A 20790-nucleotide genomic window follows, 5' to 3' on the forward strand; every position below is an offset into this window, starting at 1 on the left:
CAACCTAAAACCAAAGAGTTCTTCTAAGGTTCTGTCATATATCTCTGGTCATCTTTTTAGTCACGTTAGGAATCTAAACGCCTTCAACCGCGAAGGGTTCCTGGCCAACTACCAAAATGTCATGTGTTACACTTTATATCTAGGTTAGTCAACAAGAGTTGGTCTCGGAGAAATTGCTTCCTCTAGAGCAGAGGTGATGTGTGAGACTTAAGGCAGACAATTAGTCCTTTGAAACTCTGCTGAGTAAGTAACAACGTTTCTCAGTCTCATCATACAAACCGGGGATGACCAGCCTGGAAGCTGACGTACAGGAAGTATCTAGCACGTACAAGACAATAAATGCTTGGTAGTGTTATTGCTTTAGTCACAGGTCCATGAACCACAAAATAACAACACATCGATTTTTAAGAACGTATGTTCACATTCTAGAAAAGATACATCGCGGACTAACGACCACAGAACAGGGGAGTAAATCAATATAAGGTTAGCTTTTAATATAAATGTGTAGATCTAGTGTGCTGGAATCAGGTATCGGGGAGATCCCAACAGGAGCGACTTGAGAGTTCTTAGATGTGGTACGCCCACTTCTTAAATACAGGTTATTAAACAGTACTAAAAACTTCTCCATGTTTGGTGCTTAATTATGCAAACTATATAAAAGAAAAATATTCCTGGGATTTGTGTGTGTGGGCCTGCAACCCGAGATTGGTGTTCTAGTTTGAAAGCGAGGCCAGCCTACGAAAACGCACCCTCCTAGTCCCGCCAGCAGCTGGGTCTCAGACCCAGGATAAGCGGAATCACACCGTCGCAGGACCGACATGTTGGTGGCTTTTCTCCGATCACTGTTCTCGACGAAAGTTCCACTAGAGACGGTGCTAGGGACCCAGTCGTCTCCGTCCCGCCCCTTCCTAGCTGAGCCTGCGGGATACGTCAATGCGTCCCGCCCTACTCGGGTCGGGTGTTCCAGAGATCGGCCTGCATGTCCCATGAGCCTCTTCGGCTGTCACTCTTCTGAAGGTAAGTGGCGTCTGCGCTAAGTCGGCAGTTAAAGTACCAATCGTCGTGGGCAGTGGCTGTTGCGTACCGGCGGGAGGTGGTACTTCCGCTCCTTTCGGCTACGTCATCGGGAGGCGGAAGTGCAGCGGGGGCGGGAAGGTTGTAGAGCTACACGCTGGGCTCGGTGTGCCTCTCAGAGGTCGCGCCCCCTCGGAGAGCGCGATCCGACGGGGAGGCCGTGGCTGGCGCACTCGCGTCCCGGGTAAGTGGGGCCGCTTGGCGGCGCCGGGGAATGAAGGTGTGTGGCTGCGGTGCCGACCTGCTGCCGTTATCGTTGTTGCCACAGGGCAGTGGCCTCTGCGCTTTGCTCGCCCCCCAAAGCTTCTCGTCCCTCCTCTCTTTCGTGTCGGCCGCAGCCTCCGCCCAGCCCGCGCTCCACGCCCGCCTGCAGGGACCCTTCAGAGGTGCAGGGCCAGCCCTGCCCCAGCCCTGATTGACGTCCGCCTTCACCAGATGCGCCCACGTAACCGGGCTTCCCTGGCCCGGTGCTTCAGCCACAGGAGACAGCTAGCCATGTTTTGTTCAATCCCGACTTCTGTTTGCAGCCCTGGTCCTTTCCCGGGCTCCCCCGAAGGCAGTCCTCACCACGCCAGCAGAACCAGCCCTCCCACCTTCCAGCGCGCGGGCACGCCTTTTAAAGAGCGCGTCTGTTAAACTTTTTTAGTATGGTTGCATGAATGAGACTTATATTTTCCCACCCACTGATTCTCTGTTCCTAGAGGAAAGGAATAAGATGTTGCTTATTTGGGGTCGCCCTTTTTTTTTTTTTTTAAAGCTTTCAGTGTACATGATTGTTGCTAAATACGGTTTTTAAGTGAATCGAAAGGCACCGTAGATGAGTGATTTTTCTCCCTAACGCTGATCGTATTGATGTTATCGATTGATACATTTGGTAGTATTTGGTGAACAACCTGAGGATATATTAAAGACAGTAATGCTAAATGTTGGCATCAACATCTGCAAGAATGAAGATTTGACCTTCATGCTCTAATTAAATACTTGAGCTTGCAGAGTTTGTCATTTCAGTCTGTGTGCCTTTCAGATGTATGTTTCTGAAGAAATGAAACTGCCCACATTTCATTGTAGGAAAGCTAGCTGTTCCTGACAGCTTTTAATTTATTATTAAAGTATAGTGCATTTTGTATACACGCACGCATATTTTACAGGTGACTGTAAAGTGCTGACCAATTGCCACTGAACTGAACTAGTTGGAACAGGAAATAGGACGATGGCAGCAAACCCTTCAGGACAAGGTAATGCATGCTGGAATTTATTTGATTACTAGGAAATGTATTTTAATAGAGAATTTGGTATAGGGCAGTTACTGTAGCCAGAATTTAAAAATAAATAGCAAAGTAAAACCCCATATTTGAAGGAAATCCAACATTGTATCAGACATATAACATCTTTAATAGCTATGAATCCTGTCTTGTAATCAGTGTTAAGATTATTAACATAGTCGCCTGACCAGGTGGTGGCGCAGTGGATAGAGCATTGGACTGGGACACAGGAGGACCCAGGTTCGAAACCCCGATGTTGCCGGCTTGAGCATAGGCTCACCAGCCTGAGTATGGGGTAGTTGGCTTGAGCGTGGGATCATAGATATGACTCCATGGTCACTGGCTTGAAGCCCAAGGTCGCCGGCTTGAGCAAGGGGTCACTCGGTCTGCTGTAGCCCCCTCCATCAAGGCACATATGAGAAAGTAATCAATGAACAACTAAGGTGCTGCAATGAAGAATTAGTGCTTCTCATCTCTCTCCCTTCCTGTCTGTCTGTCCCTATCTGTACCTCTATGTCTCTGTCACCAAAAAAAAAAAAATTATTCACATAGTACACCTTAGCTCCTCTAATGTTTCCTCTTGCTCTTATACTTGAAATCAGAAACACTTGTAAAGAAGTTATATTGCCACCAAGCAATAGCTATACCTTTATCTTCATTTGCTCTAAAAACTTTCACACACATTTCACTGGTGTTGAGGTAGCTTTGTAATACAAATCAAGTTAGACGCATCCTAAAGAAATTTTTTTAATTGATTTTAATTGATTGTGTTTACATAGATTCTAGTGTCCCCCCAAAAGTATCCCCCCTCCCCTGTGTTCCCCTCAACATACATCCCTTGCCTAAAGAAATTTTTATTTAAAAGTTTCAAACAGTAAAATTTAATCCCTAGAAAGTATTAAATCCCACTTTATAAGTAGTTTCCTGCTTCAAAACTTGAAGCAAACTTCTATTTCTTTTGCATATCAAGTCTAACCTCTTTGACCTACCATATTTTATTACTCATCTCTATTCTGATCAGTTTCATTTTTAAAAAAATCTTAGTTTTGTCTTATCTTAAATATCATATAAATGGAATCATAAGTGTGCACTTGTGTCCAGCTTCTTTCACTCATATTGTCTGTGACATTTAGCCCTGTTGTGCCATGTATCAGTAGTTCATCCTCCCCTTTTTTTGGTCAGAGGAGGGGAGATAGTGAGGCTGACTCCCGCATGCGCCCGGACTGGGATCCACCCGGCAACCCCGTCTGGGGCTGATGGTCCAGTACCAAGAGTACCAAGCTAGCACCTGAGGCTGACCCACTTGGATCAACCGAGCTATCCTCAGCGCCCAGGCCACGCTCGAACCAATCGAGCCACTGGCTGTGGGAGGAGAAGAGGAAGAGGAAGAGGAGAGGGAGGGGAAGAGAAGCAGATGATTGCTTCTCCTGTGTGCCCTGACCGGGATTAAACCAGGGAGGTCCATACGCTCTATCCACTGAGCCACCAGCCAGGGCCTAGTTCATTCATCCCTTTTCATTGCAGTTTCATTGCTTGAATTTACCACAATTTGTGTTATTCGTTCTCCTGTTTGGAGGCTTCGGCATTGTTGCAGTTTTGGCCATTGTTTATAAAGTTGCTTTGAATATTTGCTGTAAGCCTTTTTATAAATATTTGGATAACTAGGAATGGAGCAGCTCAGTATATAATAAAATTTATGAAAAACTGGCAAAACTTTTCCCTAAGTTGTACCGTTTCCATTCATTCCAGCAATGTGAGAATTCTGGCTGCTCCACCTCTAGTGCTGCTGTCAGTCTTTTTTTCTTTTTTTTTCTTTTAGGGTGTGGGTGATACCTCATTGTAGTATTTAACTTGCATTTCCCTGATAACAAATGTTGAGCACTTTTTTATGTACTTATTTACCATTGTAAATCTTCCATTACAAAGTGTTTGTTCATGCCTTTTGCTTAGTTTTAAACAACTGGGTTACTTCTTTTTATTTTGAAGTTTTTCTAAAGAAGGTCCGTCATGACTGCTAATTGCATTATCTGGATCAACTTGGAGATGGTTTCTGTTGAATGTACCTTTTTTTAGTACAGGTCACATTTTCCTTTTTCTTACTATACTTAGTGACTTCTTATTGGATATGAGATATTCTAATACATTGCTGAGACTCTAGGTTGGTTCTTATATATTTTTGTTCTAGCAGACAGCTTAGCTCAACTCAGACTCTGGACTCTTCTGCTTGTCTTGGGCAGCAGCTGAAATCTCTGCTCATTCTTTTCAGCTTTCAGCTCTGCCTTATTGCTGGGCTCTCTGGGGTCTGCCCGTATATGTATAGTTTAGCAAGAAGCAAAAACTTTGGGTGGCTTTTATAAGCATGTTTTGGGCTTTACTCCTTCTGCCTTTCTCTCTTAGGTCTCTCCCCTAATATTTGGCTGCTCTGCCAGCCCTGAACTCTGTCCTCTGATACATCAAGACAATAAGGTGTGGCTGTCCAAGCTGTTTGTGGATTGAGGAGTGCTTCAGGCAAAAGGCCACAAATTCCTAAATCTCACTAGCTGCAGCTTCTGCCTGGTTTTGGTCAGTCTCTAATGCACATTTAATATTTATCATTCTCTTTGCAAGTAGGGTTAGTCTAACCAAACTACTCTGCCGTTACTAGCAGCTGGAGCCTGCTGAGTCTATTTTAGTACAGTTGTTGGATTTAGGGCTAACTAAAGGCTGTGTGAATTTTAGAGGAGTGTAGTAAGAAGCCAGCTGCGGTGACAGCTTTAGCAGCTGTAACCAGCTAATACTGTTCTGTTCTCTCAAATCAACTTTCCCCTGTGCTCTCTCTTCTCTTCCAAGTTATATGGTCTCAGATCAACAGTAATTGATATTAAACAAAAATGAAAACTAAGAGAAGTCTGTTTTGAAAGGAAAATGTGATGCTAAAAAATCACACAAGGCAGGCCCTGTCTGGTTGGCTCAGTGGTAGAGCATCGGCTGGCGTGCAGGAGTCCCAGGTTTGATTCCCGGCCAGGGCACACAGGAGAAGCGCCCATTTGCCTCTCCACTCCTCCCCCTCTCCTTCCTCTCTGTCTCTCTCTTCCCCTCCCGCAGCCAAGGCTCCATTGGAGCAAAGTTGGCCCAGGTGCTGAGGATGGCTCTATGGCCTCTGCCTCAGGCGCTAGAATGGCCCTGGTTGCAACAGAGCAACGCCCCAGATGGGCATGCCAGGTGGATCCCGGTCGGGCGCAAGCGGGAGTCTGTCTGACTGCCTCCCCGTTTCCAGCTTCAGAAAAATACAAAAAAAAAAAAAAATCACACAAGGCAGTCCAAATGAAAATTAAATTTAAAATTATCTCTTTGTTCTAGTAGCACAGGTTAATGAAACTTACAACTTGGCGGTTACTCTTTTTCTTAGCAGTTGCAATAAAACGCAATCGTTTTTAGTGTTGCCTTTGATCCATAGTTAAGTCCACTCTGAAACAGTCAAAGCCACTTGGACTCTGTTCCTCCTTTGCCGGGACTTTGTTGGTGTCATGGTGTTGCTGCTGTCAGCCACCAGCAGAGGGAGTCCATATCCTGTTCTGTAGACTCACAGACTGTCAATGAAAATTTTAGATTCTTATTTATTTGGAGCTACTGCATTTTATTCTCTAAATTGAATTATTTCTGTAATGTTAATGTATGTAGGGGCTACTTATTATGGAAATTGAGTGTCAAGTGCCATAATTATCTTACATTGATAACTGAAAGAACAGTGACTTTAAGAAAAATCTTGCTACATGCATTGTGATATATTCATGTGTCTGGTGTAGGGGACAGAATCCTATTGTGTTCACTAAGGCCTCTTTCAGATCTAATCATACCGCAGTGGGAATCAGGGCTGATGAATTTCATAAGCTTTTGCCAGACAGTTCCTGAAGTCTCATGTTCTTAGCATCCATCACAGTGCGGAACATGATTATTTGATTGAGGAAGCATTTTGAGAATTTTAATATTTAAAGCCAGATTGTCAAACTGAAATTTGTCCTATGTAAAGAGTCTTTTCATTATTGGTGATATAAAGGTCCTGTGGTTATGTGGTGCTAGTTGGATCGGTCTAACCTGATTTCAGCTACACAGAGAAACCTGGTGAAATACTCGATAAGGAACATGAATTCTTGTCTTTGATTATGTTATGATTATCTCAAAATGCTTGTAGAAATGACTATAAAGCCTGCAGATGAAGGGGTGGGAACTACTGATCTGGGGGCACTCTGGATGCTCTTAGCTGTGACTTCAGGAAGCAGGTGGCGTAGCTCCTGGGAGGTTGTCTCGCTTGACTGCAGACCCAAGTAGAAGTCTTACCTACACATCTATGGACCAGAAGGAAAGCAAATTCACCCTTCAGGCTTGTACTGAGGTATGCTACCTCTGAATTAAGAGTGTGTCCCAGTGGTGCCTAGCTTGCTTTTCTACCACTTTTTAGCTTAGCTGCAGTTGCCTGTCTACTGTTCCTCCTGTACCTAAACAAAAAAAGTACCCAGCTGTGCTTTATAAACAGATGTATACCTACTAGGTTTTACCTTTTTTTACAATGGTCTTTTTATGTACTTTAACTTTCCTTTCTGTAAATGATTGTGAAGTCACGGCTTATCATAGATTTGATTTGTTCAATTTAGCTATTATTACTCTTCTCTTTAATGTTACAATTGTGATAGCCTGGCTAATCTCAGACTGGCTTTTGTGCTCTTTGAGTGCTATCCTAGGTTTTTAAAAAAATCTTGCTTTCTCATAAGATATTCCAGGCCCATTTTGATTACTTTTCTGCCCTAAGGCATCTGAACTAGTACTCTCCAAGAACCCTGATTCCTTTCCCTGGAGGCTAGTATGAAATATTTTCTTGTGGCCCTGGCTGGTTGGCTCAGTGGTAGTGCATCAGCCCGTTCTGCTGGAAGAAGCAACCATCTGCCTCTCCACCCTCTCTCTCTCTCTCTCTCTCTCTCTCTCTCTCTCTCTCTTCACCTCCCATAGTCATGGCTCCATTGGTTCCAGTGCATCAGCCCCAAGTGCTGAGGATGGCTCTGTGGAGCCTCTACCCTAGGTGCTAGAAATAGCTTGGTTGCAAACATGGCTCTAGATGGGCAGATCATCGGTCCCAGATGGAGGTTGTCAGGTGGATCCTGGTCAGGGTGCATGTGAGAGTCTGTCTCTCTATCTCCCCTCCTTTTGCTTAGAAAAGAAGAAAAGGAAAAAATATTTTCTTGTGAACAAATTACTGTAATCTTGAGGGAATTTATATTTCTTTAAACAGCACTTTAGTTTTTTTCCAATGTGGTGATTTACTTTGCTCATCATATAATTTAGACACTATCAGATTTTAAAATTTGCTTTTCAAGAATTTTCGACTTTATATTTATAGTATCTCTAAGTCTCTGAAAAGATGTAACTACTAATTGTCTTTTAAAAATACATTAGGCTCTTCTGAAAAAAGGAAAGGTCTTATAATTGGAAATGTAGCTAGTGGTGTAATCTGTCTTAAATATAAATATATATATAACTTCATATATACAAATGGGAGAGTACCAAGTTCCCTTGGAAAGCATTCATCACTATACAAAGAACTCACTTTGGGGTTCCTTTAAATAACACATTCCAGTATTTATGTATCCTTCCATTATTATCTTACCTTAACTTGTATTACATCACTTTTGGGGGGTGTATAAAGTTAGTAATACCTATTCTGAATTTCCCATCTAATACATTATCAGATAACTTAGACTGATTTGTTTATTTCAATAACAGGCCAACCATGAGGTAATAAATAGATTGACAATAACGTAGACTTCCTTAGTGAACTAAGAACATTGACAAATAAATTATATTAATTTAAAAATTATATATTAATTTAGAGTTTATAGTTACTAACTTTCCCACTTAATTTCCATGGTATCAGGGTGTTCACTGTATCTATCTGTGCTCTGATTGGCAGACATGCATGAATTTTTTTAAGGAGGCTGTCTATCCCTTCTTCACCAAGCCAGAAAAGGCATATGCGACTTAGGGGGGAAAAAGTTGGTGAATTATATGCAGTTTTTGTTTCTTTAGGTAGAAAATGGTCATAAGCAATTTAATAACTTTAACTTAACACGTAAAAGTTCTCGTATAGTGGTTATTACGTTTGCATAATGTTCCTAGTCGTATAAAGATGAGTTGATATTTATGGTTTGTGATGGTCACCCTTATTAGAAGTCTAAAAAGAAATTACTTAATCATTGAAAATATTTTTTTATTGCCTTTATTTGTATAGCGCCTAGTTTTTAAACCCCTTTGACAGATTGCCTTGATAAAATGAAGGGGCTTGTTTATCAGTTGCTCTGGTACTGGTTGGAATAAAGGTCTAAAGCTATGGTTTATAAACCACAGCAGTATCCCTCTTATCCGTGGGGTGGGTGTCCCAAGACCCCTGCATGCCTCAGCTGGGACTGAGCCCTAGGAATAGTGTGCTTTCCCTCTCCCTAACACGATCAAGTTAATCTATAAAGTAGGCACAGTAAGAAATTAACAATAACTAATCAAAATAAGAGCAGTTAGACACTGTAATACAAGTCATGTAAATGTGGTCTCTCTTTCTCAAAATACTTTAATGTACTTACTGTCTGTACAGTCCGAATACGCTGCACAGAGGAACGATTCACACCCCGGGCGGGATTCAGTGGGATGGCACAAGACTTCGCTGAAATGCTGCAAACCTCGGTGTATATATTTTCTGTGCCCTCTCTCAGTGTGTACATGTTGGCATTTAATTCGGATTTTTAAAACATAGTTAGATAACTGCTTCGGGGCCAAGACTTAGCAACCTCATCTGTAGATCTGTGAGATTGGAGCTAAGAGTCAAGCCCAGGATTAAGTACTGACAAAGAACCCTGTCCATTATGGTCCATTTCTTTCTCAGAATTGCTTTCTAGTCAGTTGCAATTCTTTTACTTGTTCCTTGAAAGATTGTGTGTCATTTCGGAATGAAAGCAGTTGAGAAAAAGAAATATTGTTTTGATCTAAGTATATCTAATGCTTTTTCCCTCCATGAAACAGGCTTTCACAAAGAGGCCCAGAGCTGAGAACTAAGAAAACCTCCACTCCCAGAGACTGACTGAGCAGAAGAGAGATTGGTCTGTGCAGCATTTGGGGCCTTGGAGAGTTTGTTAAAAAACAAATGCTGTTACCCATATTTTGGTGATTAAAATTCCTTAGAACTAAGTCTTAACATTACTCAGTCAGCCTTATACTGTGCATATATCCATGTGTTATGCTGTTACAGTTGCTAGGAAATAGGCAGCAGAAACTAGTAACCATCTAAAGAAACTACTTATTAGTGAGTTATCATGTTGTTATTGTCATTATTTTTAGCGAGAGAGACAGACAGGAAGGGAGAGAGATGGGAAGCATTGGCTCATAGTTGCGTCCCACTTAGTTGTTCATTGATTGCATCTCAGACATGCCTTGACATGGGGCTCTAGCTGAGCCAGTGACCCCCTTGCTCAATCTAGCGACCTTGGACTTCAAGCCAGCAATCTTTGGGCTCAAGCCAGCGATCATGGGTTTATGTCAATGATCCCATACTCAAGCCAGTGACCCCGCACTCAAGCTTGTGAGCCCATGCTCAGGCTGATGAGCCTGCGTTCAAGCCGGTGGCCTTAGGGTTTTGAACCTGGGACCTCAGTGTCCCAGGTCGACGCTCTCTCCACTGGACCACCGCCTATCAGGCTCATTATCATGTTAGAGAAGAGAATTTTGCTGTGTGGGTTCTAGATACCAGGTTTATAAAATAGCTCTAAATATCTTTTTTCTGTCCTTCTCTTTCCCAATGCTCCTGTCTGTTTTAGGTTTTCAAAATAAAAATAGAGTTGCAATCTTGGCAGAATTGGACAAAGAAAAAAGAAAATTACTAATGCAGAACCAGTCGTCAACAAATCATCCTGGAGCTAGGTACTGAAGAATAATGAGGTTTTTATGTTCAGTGATATAAAAAAGTATCTTGGACAAAATAATTCAAGTTGGTTGGCAATGGTTTCTTTAATACTGGAATTTACACTATGTTCTGTTTCCTAGTTAGACTTAAAAAATAGACTATTTGTTTAAATTTTAAATATTTTCATTCTGATTAGAATATCTTATTTTCCTTATAGCCTATTTTTAAGAAAAGGGTTTTGTATGATTTTTGTTTGTTGCTGGAATTATTCATTGTCCCACTTTGTAAGCCTTTGTTATGGCGTCCAGCCGCTTCCTAACTCTCCCACCCTCCAGCCAGGCCCCGTAGAGGCGCTGTCTGTACTCACTTCTTCTTTCTCACTTATTTACAGCCCATTGCAGTCTGATTAGCAGGTGTCCCCCTCCCCCTACCTAGAATAGGTTTGAGCCTAGTTCACTTGCAACCTCCTGTGGCTAAAGCTGGTAGACCAGAGTCCTTTTCTTGCTAGAGACCTTAGCATTATTTGACACCACTGGTCACACTCCTTAAAGCACCCTTTCCTTGGCTTCTGGTCACTCACTGTTGTTATACTCTTGCTTTTTCTGGCAAACATTTCTCCACTGCTTGTCTCTTGAATATTGATGTTCCTCTGAGTTCTGCTCTGGACTCAGTTTCCCAGTCTACAGCTTTTCACTGGACAGTTGCATCCACTTTCACGCCTGTAACTAATGTGTGGATAAGGCTCACACTTCGGCATCTTGAGCCCAGCCCGCTCTCCCAGCACTGCCGCCTGGACAGCTCCACTTCCATGCCCTGCTGGCATTTCAAACCTAGTGTTCCGCATGCTGAACTCATCTGCCCTCCCCTCTCTTTCACTAACTGCATAATATTCTTTGGTTTCTCGTCTCAGTGAGGGGTGCAGATCTACATGCTAGTTATCAGTCAGAAATGTGAACTTTGTTTATCGTTCCCACCCACTTCCCTTCTCCAAGTATTCACCACTCTCTCCTGTTTCCACCGGGAAGTGTGTCTTTCATCTGTCCATTCTCCTCATCGCCCTGCTCCTGGCACTGCCATTCTTTCCTCAGCTGCCGTAACTGCTTCCTTACTGAATTTCCTCAGTCTCGAATACACTTGTCAGTTCAGCTGTTTTAATCTGGAAGTTGCCTGACCTGTGATGGCGCAGTGGATAAAGCATCGACCTGGAAATGCTGAGGTCACCGGTTCGAAACCCTGGGCTTGCCTGGTCAAGGCACATATGGGAGTTGATGCTTCCAGCTCCTCTCCACCTTCTCTCTCTGTCTCTCTCTCTCCCTTTCTCTCTCCTCTCTTAAAAAAAAAAAAAAAAAAAAAAAATTAATCTGGAAGTTACGGCAAACCAACAAAGTTGCCATAAACATCAGGGTACGCGTCAAGCAGGAATGTGAAGATCAGGTGGTTCAGAGCCGGACACAGTGGCACGGGGCATGGGCAGTGACCCACTTCCTTCTGCCTCCCCTTCCTGCCCTTCTCCCGGGTCAGCAGCTCCCTACTGCTCACCAACTGACTGCCCTATCCCCGGCCTCACCGCCACGCTGACCCACCTGTAGAGGCAAAAGCCGGGCGGTTCCTGTCCTGTCCCTTCTATAAGATGAGGAAAATATTCTCAGAAGCCTTCCAATAGACTTCCCATCAGATCTAATGTTCAGCATCTTGAGCCTTTCTCTTGCCTAAGCTAGAAATCAGCAAGGGGAAGTTGTCTTCCACCGAAGCTCACCCCTGGGGATGAGCCAGGCCTGCCCCGGAGCACGGACCGTTGATGACTGAACTAGGTTTGGGCCCATTAGCAAGGAAGAAGAGAGATGAACACGGTCTGCCATCGCAGTGGTCAGTCTACACATAAGTGGTGCTCGTGATCATGTTACTCCTCCGCTTACCACTTAGATAAGGGCCACGGTTCTGAATTTATTTCACCAGCTCTTCATGGCCTGGCACCTGTCTTCCTCCCCAGCCTCATTTTTGCCAACCCAGCTCACGCCTCCCCCTCCTGGACCTCCAGTCCCGCTGAACTCTTGAGTTCTTCAAACATGTCAAGCTCTTCTGCCCTGGGCCCTTTGCCTGCTATACCTTCTGCTTGGAACAGTGCACTCTTCAGTTTTCAGCATAAGTGTAACTTTATGTTAGCGTGAAGTACTTCAAATCTGTTTGAGAGTCGGGGACTTAAATCATCAATAAAAGTGAGATCATTTGAAGCCCAGTAAATAACGTGTATTAACATAGACAGTAGGAGAAGAAAAACTGTATTCTGGAAGGTTTTTATTTTATCTATATGTATTATATAATGAAACCTGTGAGTCAGGAGTAAGGAGGCCTGTCCTCAAACAGCCCAGTAACTCTGGTTCTCGTTCCAGCATCACGCTCTCGAGACCCTCTCTCAATAAGGACTTCCGCGACCACGCGGAGCAGCAGCACATTGCAGCCCAGCAGAAGGCCGCTCTGCAGGTGAGCAAAGGGTAACTACATCCTTGTCTCGTTGGAGGTTCCTGGGTCTTGGGAGCCAGCACAATTCCTATTTTGTATTTCAGTGGAGCCGTATCAATAAAAATGTTCCACACATAATTGCAGTGGTTTGCTGATGTTCAGTCATACCCAGAGGATTTGAAAGACCGATACAGCAGTAATGAAAGTATCTTTTATGGTGTTGACGCGGTCGTGATTGATCTGTGCCGCACCTGGCAAGGGATTGCGTGGGTACAGAAGAGTTTATTTAGGATAGCTGGATGGGCAGAAGGATCTTGAAAGCTGCACTGGCTAGTTTAACAGTACATCTATATTTTTTTCCAATTTTTCATGCCATTTTATCGGTTGATGGTCTTACCGGTTTTTACTGTTGTGTGGATTCTTTTTTTTTTTTTTAATCTTTTTTTTTTTTTTTTTTTTTGTATTTTTCCAAAGCTGGAAACGGGAAGGGACAGTCAGACAGACTCCTGCATGCGCCCGACCAGGGTCCACCCGGCATGCCCACCAGGGGGCGATGCTCTCCCCCTCCAGGGCGCCGCTCTGTTGCGACCAGAGCCACTCTAGTGCCTGGGGCAGAGGCCAAGGAGCCATCCCCAGCGCCCGGGCCATCTTTGCTCCAGTGGAGCCTGGGCTGCGGGAGGGGAAAAGAGAGAGAGAGAGGAAGGAGAGGGGGGAGGGGTGGAGAAGCAGATGGGCGCCTCTCCTGTGTGCCCTGCCGGGAATCGAACCCGGGTCCCCCGCATGCCAGGCCGACGCTCTACCACTGAGCCAACCAGCCAGGGCCTGGATTCCTTTTTTAATGGTCTGCATGACTCTTGTGCAGGAAATATTTAAAGACTAACTCTCACCATAAGAATGTAATAATTCATCAGTTTAAAAAAATATCTTTTCTTCATATTAAGAAACAGTTTTATCCTGACCAAGCGGTTGCGCAGTGGATAGAGCGCTGAACTCGGATGTGGAGGACCCAGATTCGAGACCCCGAGGTCGCCAGCTTGAGCACAGGCTCATCTGGTTTGAGCAAAAGCTCACCAGCTTGGACCCAAGGTCGCTGGCTCGAGCAAGGGGTTACTCGGTCTGCTGTACCCCCACGGTCAAGGCACATATGAGAAAGCAATCAATGAACAACTAAGGAACTGCAATGAAAAACTAATGATTGATGCTTCTCATCTCTCTCCATTTCTGTCTGTCTGTCCCTGTCTATCCCTCTCTCTGACTCTCTCTCTCTGTTAAAAAAAAACACACCGAAAAACAAAACAAAAAAAACAGTTTCAGCATTTCACTGATCTTAGGTCATTTAAGTTTCCCAGAGACATCGTTATCTGTGCTTTTAAACCTTAGAATCTCAGAATTGGAAGGGACTATTAAAGATCATCTAATTTTAACCTAAAAACAGTCTTTCTTTCTTTAGTGACAAAAGAGGTCACTGGTGGTTTTTTGTTACTTCATTCCAACATTTAGCTGCCTTCCCCTCCCCCTTCCAACTGCTGCCCTTCTTTCTCAGCCTCCTGCTTTGTTGATTAAATGCAGAGTACTTTGGGGCTTTGTTGCTAGGTTTTCCCCCAACTTCAAGGAACAAAGTATGTGATTTGTGTTTTAATTCATGTACTGGCTAAGAAGAACCATGGGGGAGAAAGTGTGGCTGACAGATGAGTACCTGGTGCAACTGTTAATATGAATTCTTTATCGTCCGTCGCCTGTGTATTTAAAAATAATTAGCACAAGAAGTGATTTTTTTTTTTTTTCATTTTTCCGAAGCTGGAAACGGGGAGGCAGTCAGACAGACTCCCACATGCGCCCCACCAGGATCCACCCGGCACACCCACCAGGGGGCGATGCTCTGCCCATCTGGGGCGTCGCTCTGTTGCAACCAGAGCCATTCTAGCGCCTGAGGCAGAGGCCACAGAGCCATCCTCAGCGCTCGGGCCAACTTTGCTCCAATGGAGCCTTGGCTGCGGGAGGGGAAGAGAGAGACAGAGAGGAAGGAGAGGGGGAGGGGTGGAGAAGCAAATGGGCGCCTCTTCTGTGTGCCCTAGCCAGTAATCAACCGGGGACTCCTGCACGCCAGGCCAATGCTCTACCGCTGAGCCAACCGGCCAGGGCAAGAACTGATTTTTAAAATAAATTTGGTCTCATCTGACCTGGGGTGGTGCAGTGGATAAAGCGTCGACCTGGAATGCTGAGGTCGCTGGTTCAAAACCCTGCCCTTGGTCTGGTCACGGCACATACGGGAGTTGAGGCTTCCTGCTCCTTCTCTTTCTCTTTCTCTCTCTCTCTAAAAAATGAATAAATAAATAAATAATTAAAAATAAAATAAGCCTGACCAGGCGGTGGTGCAGTGGATAGAGTGTCAGACTGGGATGCAGAGGACCCAGGTTTGAGACCCCGAAGTCGCTGGCTCGAGCAAGGGGTCACTCGGTCTGTGTAGCCCCCTGGGTCAAGGCACATAGGAGAAAGCAATCAATGAACAACTAAGGTGTTGCAATGAAAAACTAGTGATTGATGCTTCTCACCTCTCTCTGTTCTGTCTGTCCCTATCTATCCTTCTCTCTGACTCTCTCTCTGTCTCTGTAAATAAAGAAATGAAATAAAATAAATTCTGTCCCCTCTATCCCTCTCTGACTCTCTCTGTCTCTGTAAGTAAGTAAATAACTAAATAAATAAACAAATTTGGTCTCAAGCGCTTAGGATAATTTTTTTTTTTTTTGTATTTTTCTGAAGTTGGAAATGGGGAGGCAATCAGACAGACTCCCGCATGCACCCAACCGGGATCCACCCAGCATGCCCACCAGGGGGCGATGCTCTGCCCATCTGGGGCGTCGCTCTGTTGCAACCAGAGCCACTCTAGTGCCTGAGGCAGAGGCCACAGAGCCATCCTCAGCGCCCTGGGCCAACTTTGCTCCAATGGAGCCTTGGCTGCGGGAGGGGAAGAGAGAGACGGAGAGGGGGAGGGGTGGAGAAGCAGATGGGTGCTTCTCCTGTGTGCCCTGGCTGGGAATCGAACCTGGGAGCCCTGCACGCCAGGCCGTCGCTCTACCACTGAGCCAACTGGCCAGGGCTGAAATGATAAGTAATTTTAATGCCATGGTTGAAGAATTATGACTCTTAGTTGCTTAACTGCTATTTTTTAAACTTTCCAGCATGCACATGCACATTCATCTGGATACTTCATAACGCAAGATTCTGCCTTCGGGAATCTTATTCTTCCTGTTTTACCGCGCCTGGACCCAGAATGAAGAAGCTCTTTGTTAGGAAATTGACTTTGTGATATCAAATGCCAAAGCTGTTATCATTCAGTGCTATACAAGCTGTGACTTTCTGAAGTTTGGTGAATTTTTATATGTTTTGCTTCTTTAAAAGAAAGGTATGTGTCCATAAAAGCAGAAAAAGGGGTGACAGGAAGATGCGAGCTTTGGAAGTGTGCTGTCTGAGGACTGACTGTGCTCCCTGCGACTGGAACGTACTTGTAATGCAGTTTGATTTTAAGGCTAAGTCAAACTCTGAATTTGATGGTTACATAAACTCACTCCCTCAGCCCCCAACCAGTTAGACTGAGTACAGCATGTCCACAAGGGACTTTTAAGAACCATTTATAGTACTTAACTTTAAAGAAATAAGGGTGCTTTTTAAAAAAATGTGAACCAAAAGGCTTAAATTAGTTAATCTTGTATTTGCTGTTTATAGAATTGCCATCAGTGTACCTTTGAGTTTATAGTATGTAACACCCTGAAGTAGTGCCGCTCATAACTAGTTTCCCTAGTCTCAGTTTTAAAAGAAAACCCAAGACTAAGTTACCAACCAGTCTGAAACACTGTTTATAAAGCTACGCCACTATCAATTAGGTGACTAAATACTATTTAAACAATTATAAGAAATGTGGTTTAAAATTTTATACACGCTCTTACTTAGTGTTACTACTTAATGGTATGCCTGCGTAGTTTTATCGTTCGCTTTTTTCCTAATTAAAACATGAAAGTTGAGCCCCTTTTTAATTACTTTAAGGGAGAAAGAGGTTAAGCAGCTTCTCAACAAGAGAAACAAGTTTCTCAACATCTCTAACACTCTGGAGTGCTTATTTAAATACGCAGTCTCCACTACCGTACCTTAGTCCAACAGAGTTAGAATCTTAATTCAAATAAAGAATTTAATTCGAAACCTGTGAAAATCATGGGTTAGAGAACTCAGTTTTCATGATAATTTGTTTATAAATTCAAAGATTTGTAGGTCCTGAAACTTAGAGGTCATTTAGCAAAAAATCTATATTATTTTACTTTTAATAGGATTCAAATTATATTTTATGCTATCATAGAGTATTTTATATAACTGCTTATAACTGACTTCATCTTGGCCTTGAATCCCCATCCTCTCTAGTGATGGGGTAAAATTTAAACTTAAAATTCCAGTTTGGGTCGATATTTAATCAAAGTTCATCTACTTTTTCAAAAAGTTTCTTCTCCCTCCTTCCCTACATTTGCACCACCCGCATGGCTCCATCTCTCCCAGACTAATAACGCAGAAGTGGACAATTCTGGACTGGTCTGCACCAGTCAGATTATGTCTCTTGAGAATTTGAACTGATTTTCTTCATTTGGGTGAGCTGGCAGCTGTGCCCATTGTAACGGTCACCATTACAGAAAGGTGACCTCACTCCTGCTGCAGAGGAGTCCCCAGTCCCCAGGCCCCCGGCTCCTGTCCTGCCTCAGGCCTCTCTGGCTGTTCCTTGGGCCTCCTGATAGTGGCTCTCATTTTCTTGAATTAATCTGACTAACTTTCTGTTCTTTGTGATACATGACCTAAACCCATGGTTCTAAATCTATCTATTGTACTTGATGCTAGGGAGATAGAAAATTTGGATTGTAGCTTTTATACTCTCAAAGCCTCTACCTAATGTGTGACTTTTATAACTTCGGTTAAAGAGATCTTTTTTCCAGTGGTATCTTTTCTAGTGTCTTAGCCTTTTAAAGAGATGTGGCCTAAATCCTATAATCTTGGGCAAGTAAACACTCCCTCCCAACCCTCCTTTTAGTCACTTTCGAACTCAATTCCATATGTATTGATTAATATCTACTCTGGCCTGACCTGTAGTGGCACAGTGGATAAAGCGTTGACCTGGAACACTGAGGTCACCGGTTCAAAACCCTGGGCTTGCCTGGTCAAGGCATATATGGGAGTTGATGCTTTCTACTCCTCCTTTCTCTCTCTCTGTCTCCTCTCTCCAAAATGAATAAATAAGATCTAAAAAAAAAAAAAAAAAATCTACTCTGTAAAACATGGCTTTGGGGGGAAATGGTGAGGGACACCTGCTCTTCGGAGGCGACAGTGGAGAGGCACCCCCTCTGGCGCAGCAGTAGTGGTGAAGGAGGCAGGACTGCGGTGGGTGGCATGGAGGGTGTCCTGGAGCACGCGGCAGCCTAGACAGGCCTGGAGAACAGGACAATCCTCCCTGGCAAGGGCGGGGAAGAGTCACTCCAGGCAGAGGTTGGGATGTCATAATCAAAGGAAGTAGGATCTGAGACACTTGCGAGGACTACAGAGGACATGGGAAGGGCAGCAGAGGACTCCGTCAGAGGCCCTGAGATGAAGCTTCATTGCTCTCGGATGATGGTGGACTTGCCTAACTTGTTTAATCTCTCTTTACACGTCACCCCACCCCATCTGTAATACAGGAACAGAATGTGCTCTGTCCACTTCATCAGAGTGACAGCGTGGAGTGATAGGAGGTTTTGTCCCATGAATGTTCTGTTTCTGTGTTTGTGTTTTACTTATTTTGTTTACTGTATGTTCCACCAGAATGTAAGATCTCTGAAGGCAAGGAGTTTTGTGTTCCTCCCTTCCTCTTTGTTTACTACTGTACTCTGCTCCGAAAGTATTTGGCATATAGTGGATGCTGACTACCTACTTGTTGAAGGAAGGAACGACTGAGTAGATATGACCTGGGTGGTGATGTAAAGGGTCTTTTTTTTTTTTTTACTGTGAGTCATGGTAATAAAGTTTTGAAAGCCACTTGTAATTAATACAGATGATAATGCTTTGTATAATTCTGGAATAAAAGCTGAAGTGACACAATTTCAAAGGCATATGTTGTTTCCTGAACCAATCTGTAAGCTATCTCATTAAGTTGTCTCAGTTCTTTGCTTCACTTGGGCAACAGAAACTCAGCATTTATAGAAGTTTAAGGCCCACTGAGACGAGGGTTTTAGCAAAACACAGAGAACAGAAGATCAAGAGAGCATCAGTCCATTAGTGCCATTCACCCCCCACTACCGAATCCCATCAGCTAGCATAAACCTCGTTCCAGCAGCTGTAAACTCAGCTGGTATTGACTGAGTGCTTTTCTTACTTCTGTGCACCAGTGTCCAGTAGCTAAGGAGTGGACAAGGATGGAGGAGGAGACCTGCACTGTCCTCAAAAACCTGACAATCGAGAGCGGGTGAGACGAGCACACAATGAATACGGGGTACAACTTGGGAGAGAATGCGTATGAGCCTGGAAGGACCAGTGAAGGCCACATCAGAGAACAAGCATTTGAACTTGGCCTTCAAGATGAGAGGATGTCAGCCAGGAAAGACAGAGCAACATTCAAAGCAAAGGCAAAGCCTGCACAAAAGGCAGGAAGGAGAGGTGTAGGGGCCACTGCTCAGCGACAAGTCCAATTTGGCTGGACTTGTAGGGACAGATTTATATGGGACAGGCATCAGAAATGAGGCCCAAGGTAGGCTGGACTTTATTCTGGAGAGCCTTGAATTCCAGGGTGAGGCATATAACTAGCCAGGCACTCATCCGGGAGCTATTCAACATTTTTTATTGTAGGCAGGTAGAGAGATGACCAGTTAGGCCCTCACCAGCTCTCAGGAAAGGGGGACTTACAGGGCAGCAGGATCATGTTCTCTTACTTTCTGTTGAGAATTCAGGCAGGCATGTTCTGTTACACCTGCAGCTCAACTCCAGCTCATCTTCCTCTGCTGTTTTTCATTTAGTTCTTGTACCCTTCCTCCAAATTTCTCCTCACCTCCCTTTCTGGTTTACCTTTCTTCTCTCTCCAGCTTCTACATCTCTACCTCCAAGAACCTTTTTACTATTTTTTTTTTTACTTTTTTTTTTTTGTATTTTTTCCAAACTTAGAAGCGGGGAGGCAGAGACAAAGACTCCCACAAGTACCCTACCGGGATCCACCTGGCATGGCCAATAGGGGGCGATGCTCTGCCCATCTGGGCCATTGCTCTGTTGCTTTCTAGCCCCTGAGGTGGAGGCCATGGAGCCATCCTCAGTGCCCGGGCCAACTTTGCTCCAGTGGAGCCTTGGCTGCAGGAGGGAAAGAGAGATAGAGAGAAAGGAGAGGGGAAAGAGTGGAGAAGCAGATGCGCACTTCTGTGTGCCCTGGCCGAGAATCAAACCCAGGACTTCCACATGCTGGGCCGATGCTCTACCACTGAGCCAGCCAGCCAGGGCCTCAAGAACCTTTTAAGAAGGAAAAAGCAATGCATCCTCACACAGTTTTCTTTCGATCCTCACAACAGCTCAGGGAGAGGTGGATGTTCTTTTTTTTTTTTGTATTTTTTTTTTTCTGAAGCTGGAAACGGGGAGAGACAGACAGACTCCTGCATGCGCTCGACCGGGATCCACCCGGCACGCCCACCAGGGGCGACGCTCTGCCCACCAGGGGGCGATGCTCTGCCCCTCCGGGGCGTCACTCTGCCGCGACCAGAGCCACTCTAGCGCCTGGGGCAGAGGCCAAGGAGCCATCCCCAGCGCCCGGGCCATCTTTGCTCCAATGGAGCCTTGGCTGCGGGAGGGGAAGAGAGAGACAGGAAGGGGGGGGGGGTGGAGAAGCAAATGGGCACTTCTCCTATGTGCCCTGGCTGGGAATCGAACCCGGGTCCCCCGCACGCCAGGCCGACGCTCTACTGCTGAGCCAACTGGCCAGGGCCTGGATGTTCTTAATAATCTACTCAGCATTTATTCCTCTCTTCCCCCTCGCCCCCCAGTACAGCCAATGTGCTGGGGGTCTGCCTTCCCAGCAACAGGAGTGGGCTTACA

General features: G+C 44.6%; 1 protein-coding gene across 9 annotated transcripts; it reads left to right on the forward strand.

The window, feature by feature from the left end:
• The first annotated feature begins 1114 nt into the window (after positions 1-1114).
• On the forward strand, positions 1115-18821 carry INIP (INTS3 and NABP interacting protein). 9 transcript variants are annotated; one of them, XM_066367422.1, is made up of 7 exons: positions 1221-1258; positions 2223-2309; positions 8953-9041; positions 9378-9518; positions 10169-10271; positions 12645-12735; positions 15894-18821. In XM_066367422.1, the coding sequence occupies exons 5-7, from the start codon at positions 10234-10236 to the stop codon at positions 15987-15989; spliced, it is 225 nt and encodes a 74-aa protein (XP_066223519.1). In that variant the 5' UTR covers positions 1221-1258; positions 2223-2309; positions 8953-9041; positions 9378-9518; positions 10169-10233; the 3' UTR covers positions 15990-18821. The 9 variants fall into 9 exon arrangements, with proteins under 9 accessions (XP_066223525.1, XP_066223517.1, XP_066223521.1 ...); XM_066367425.1 differs by having other exon boundaries at positions 9378-9454; XM_066367421.1 differs by lacking the exon at positions 8953-9041 and having other exon boundaries at positions 1208-1258.
• The last annotated feature ends 1969 nt before the right edge of the window (positions 18822-20790 follow it).

Source organism: Saccopteryx leptura, chromosome 2 (genome assembly GCF_036850995.1).
Source record: "Saccopteryx leptura isolate mSacLep1 chromosome 2, mSacLep1_pri_phased_curated, whole genome shotgun sequence".
Lineage (NCBI taxonomy): Eukaryota > Metazoa > Chordata > Mammalia > Chiroptera > Emballonuridae > Saccopteryx > Saccopteryx leptura.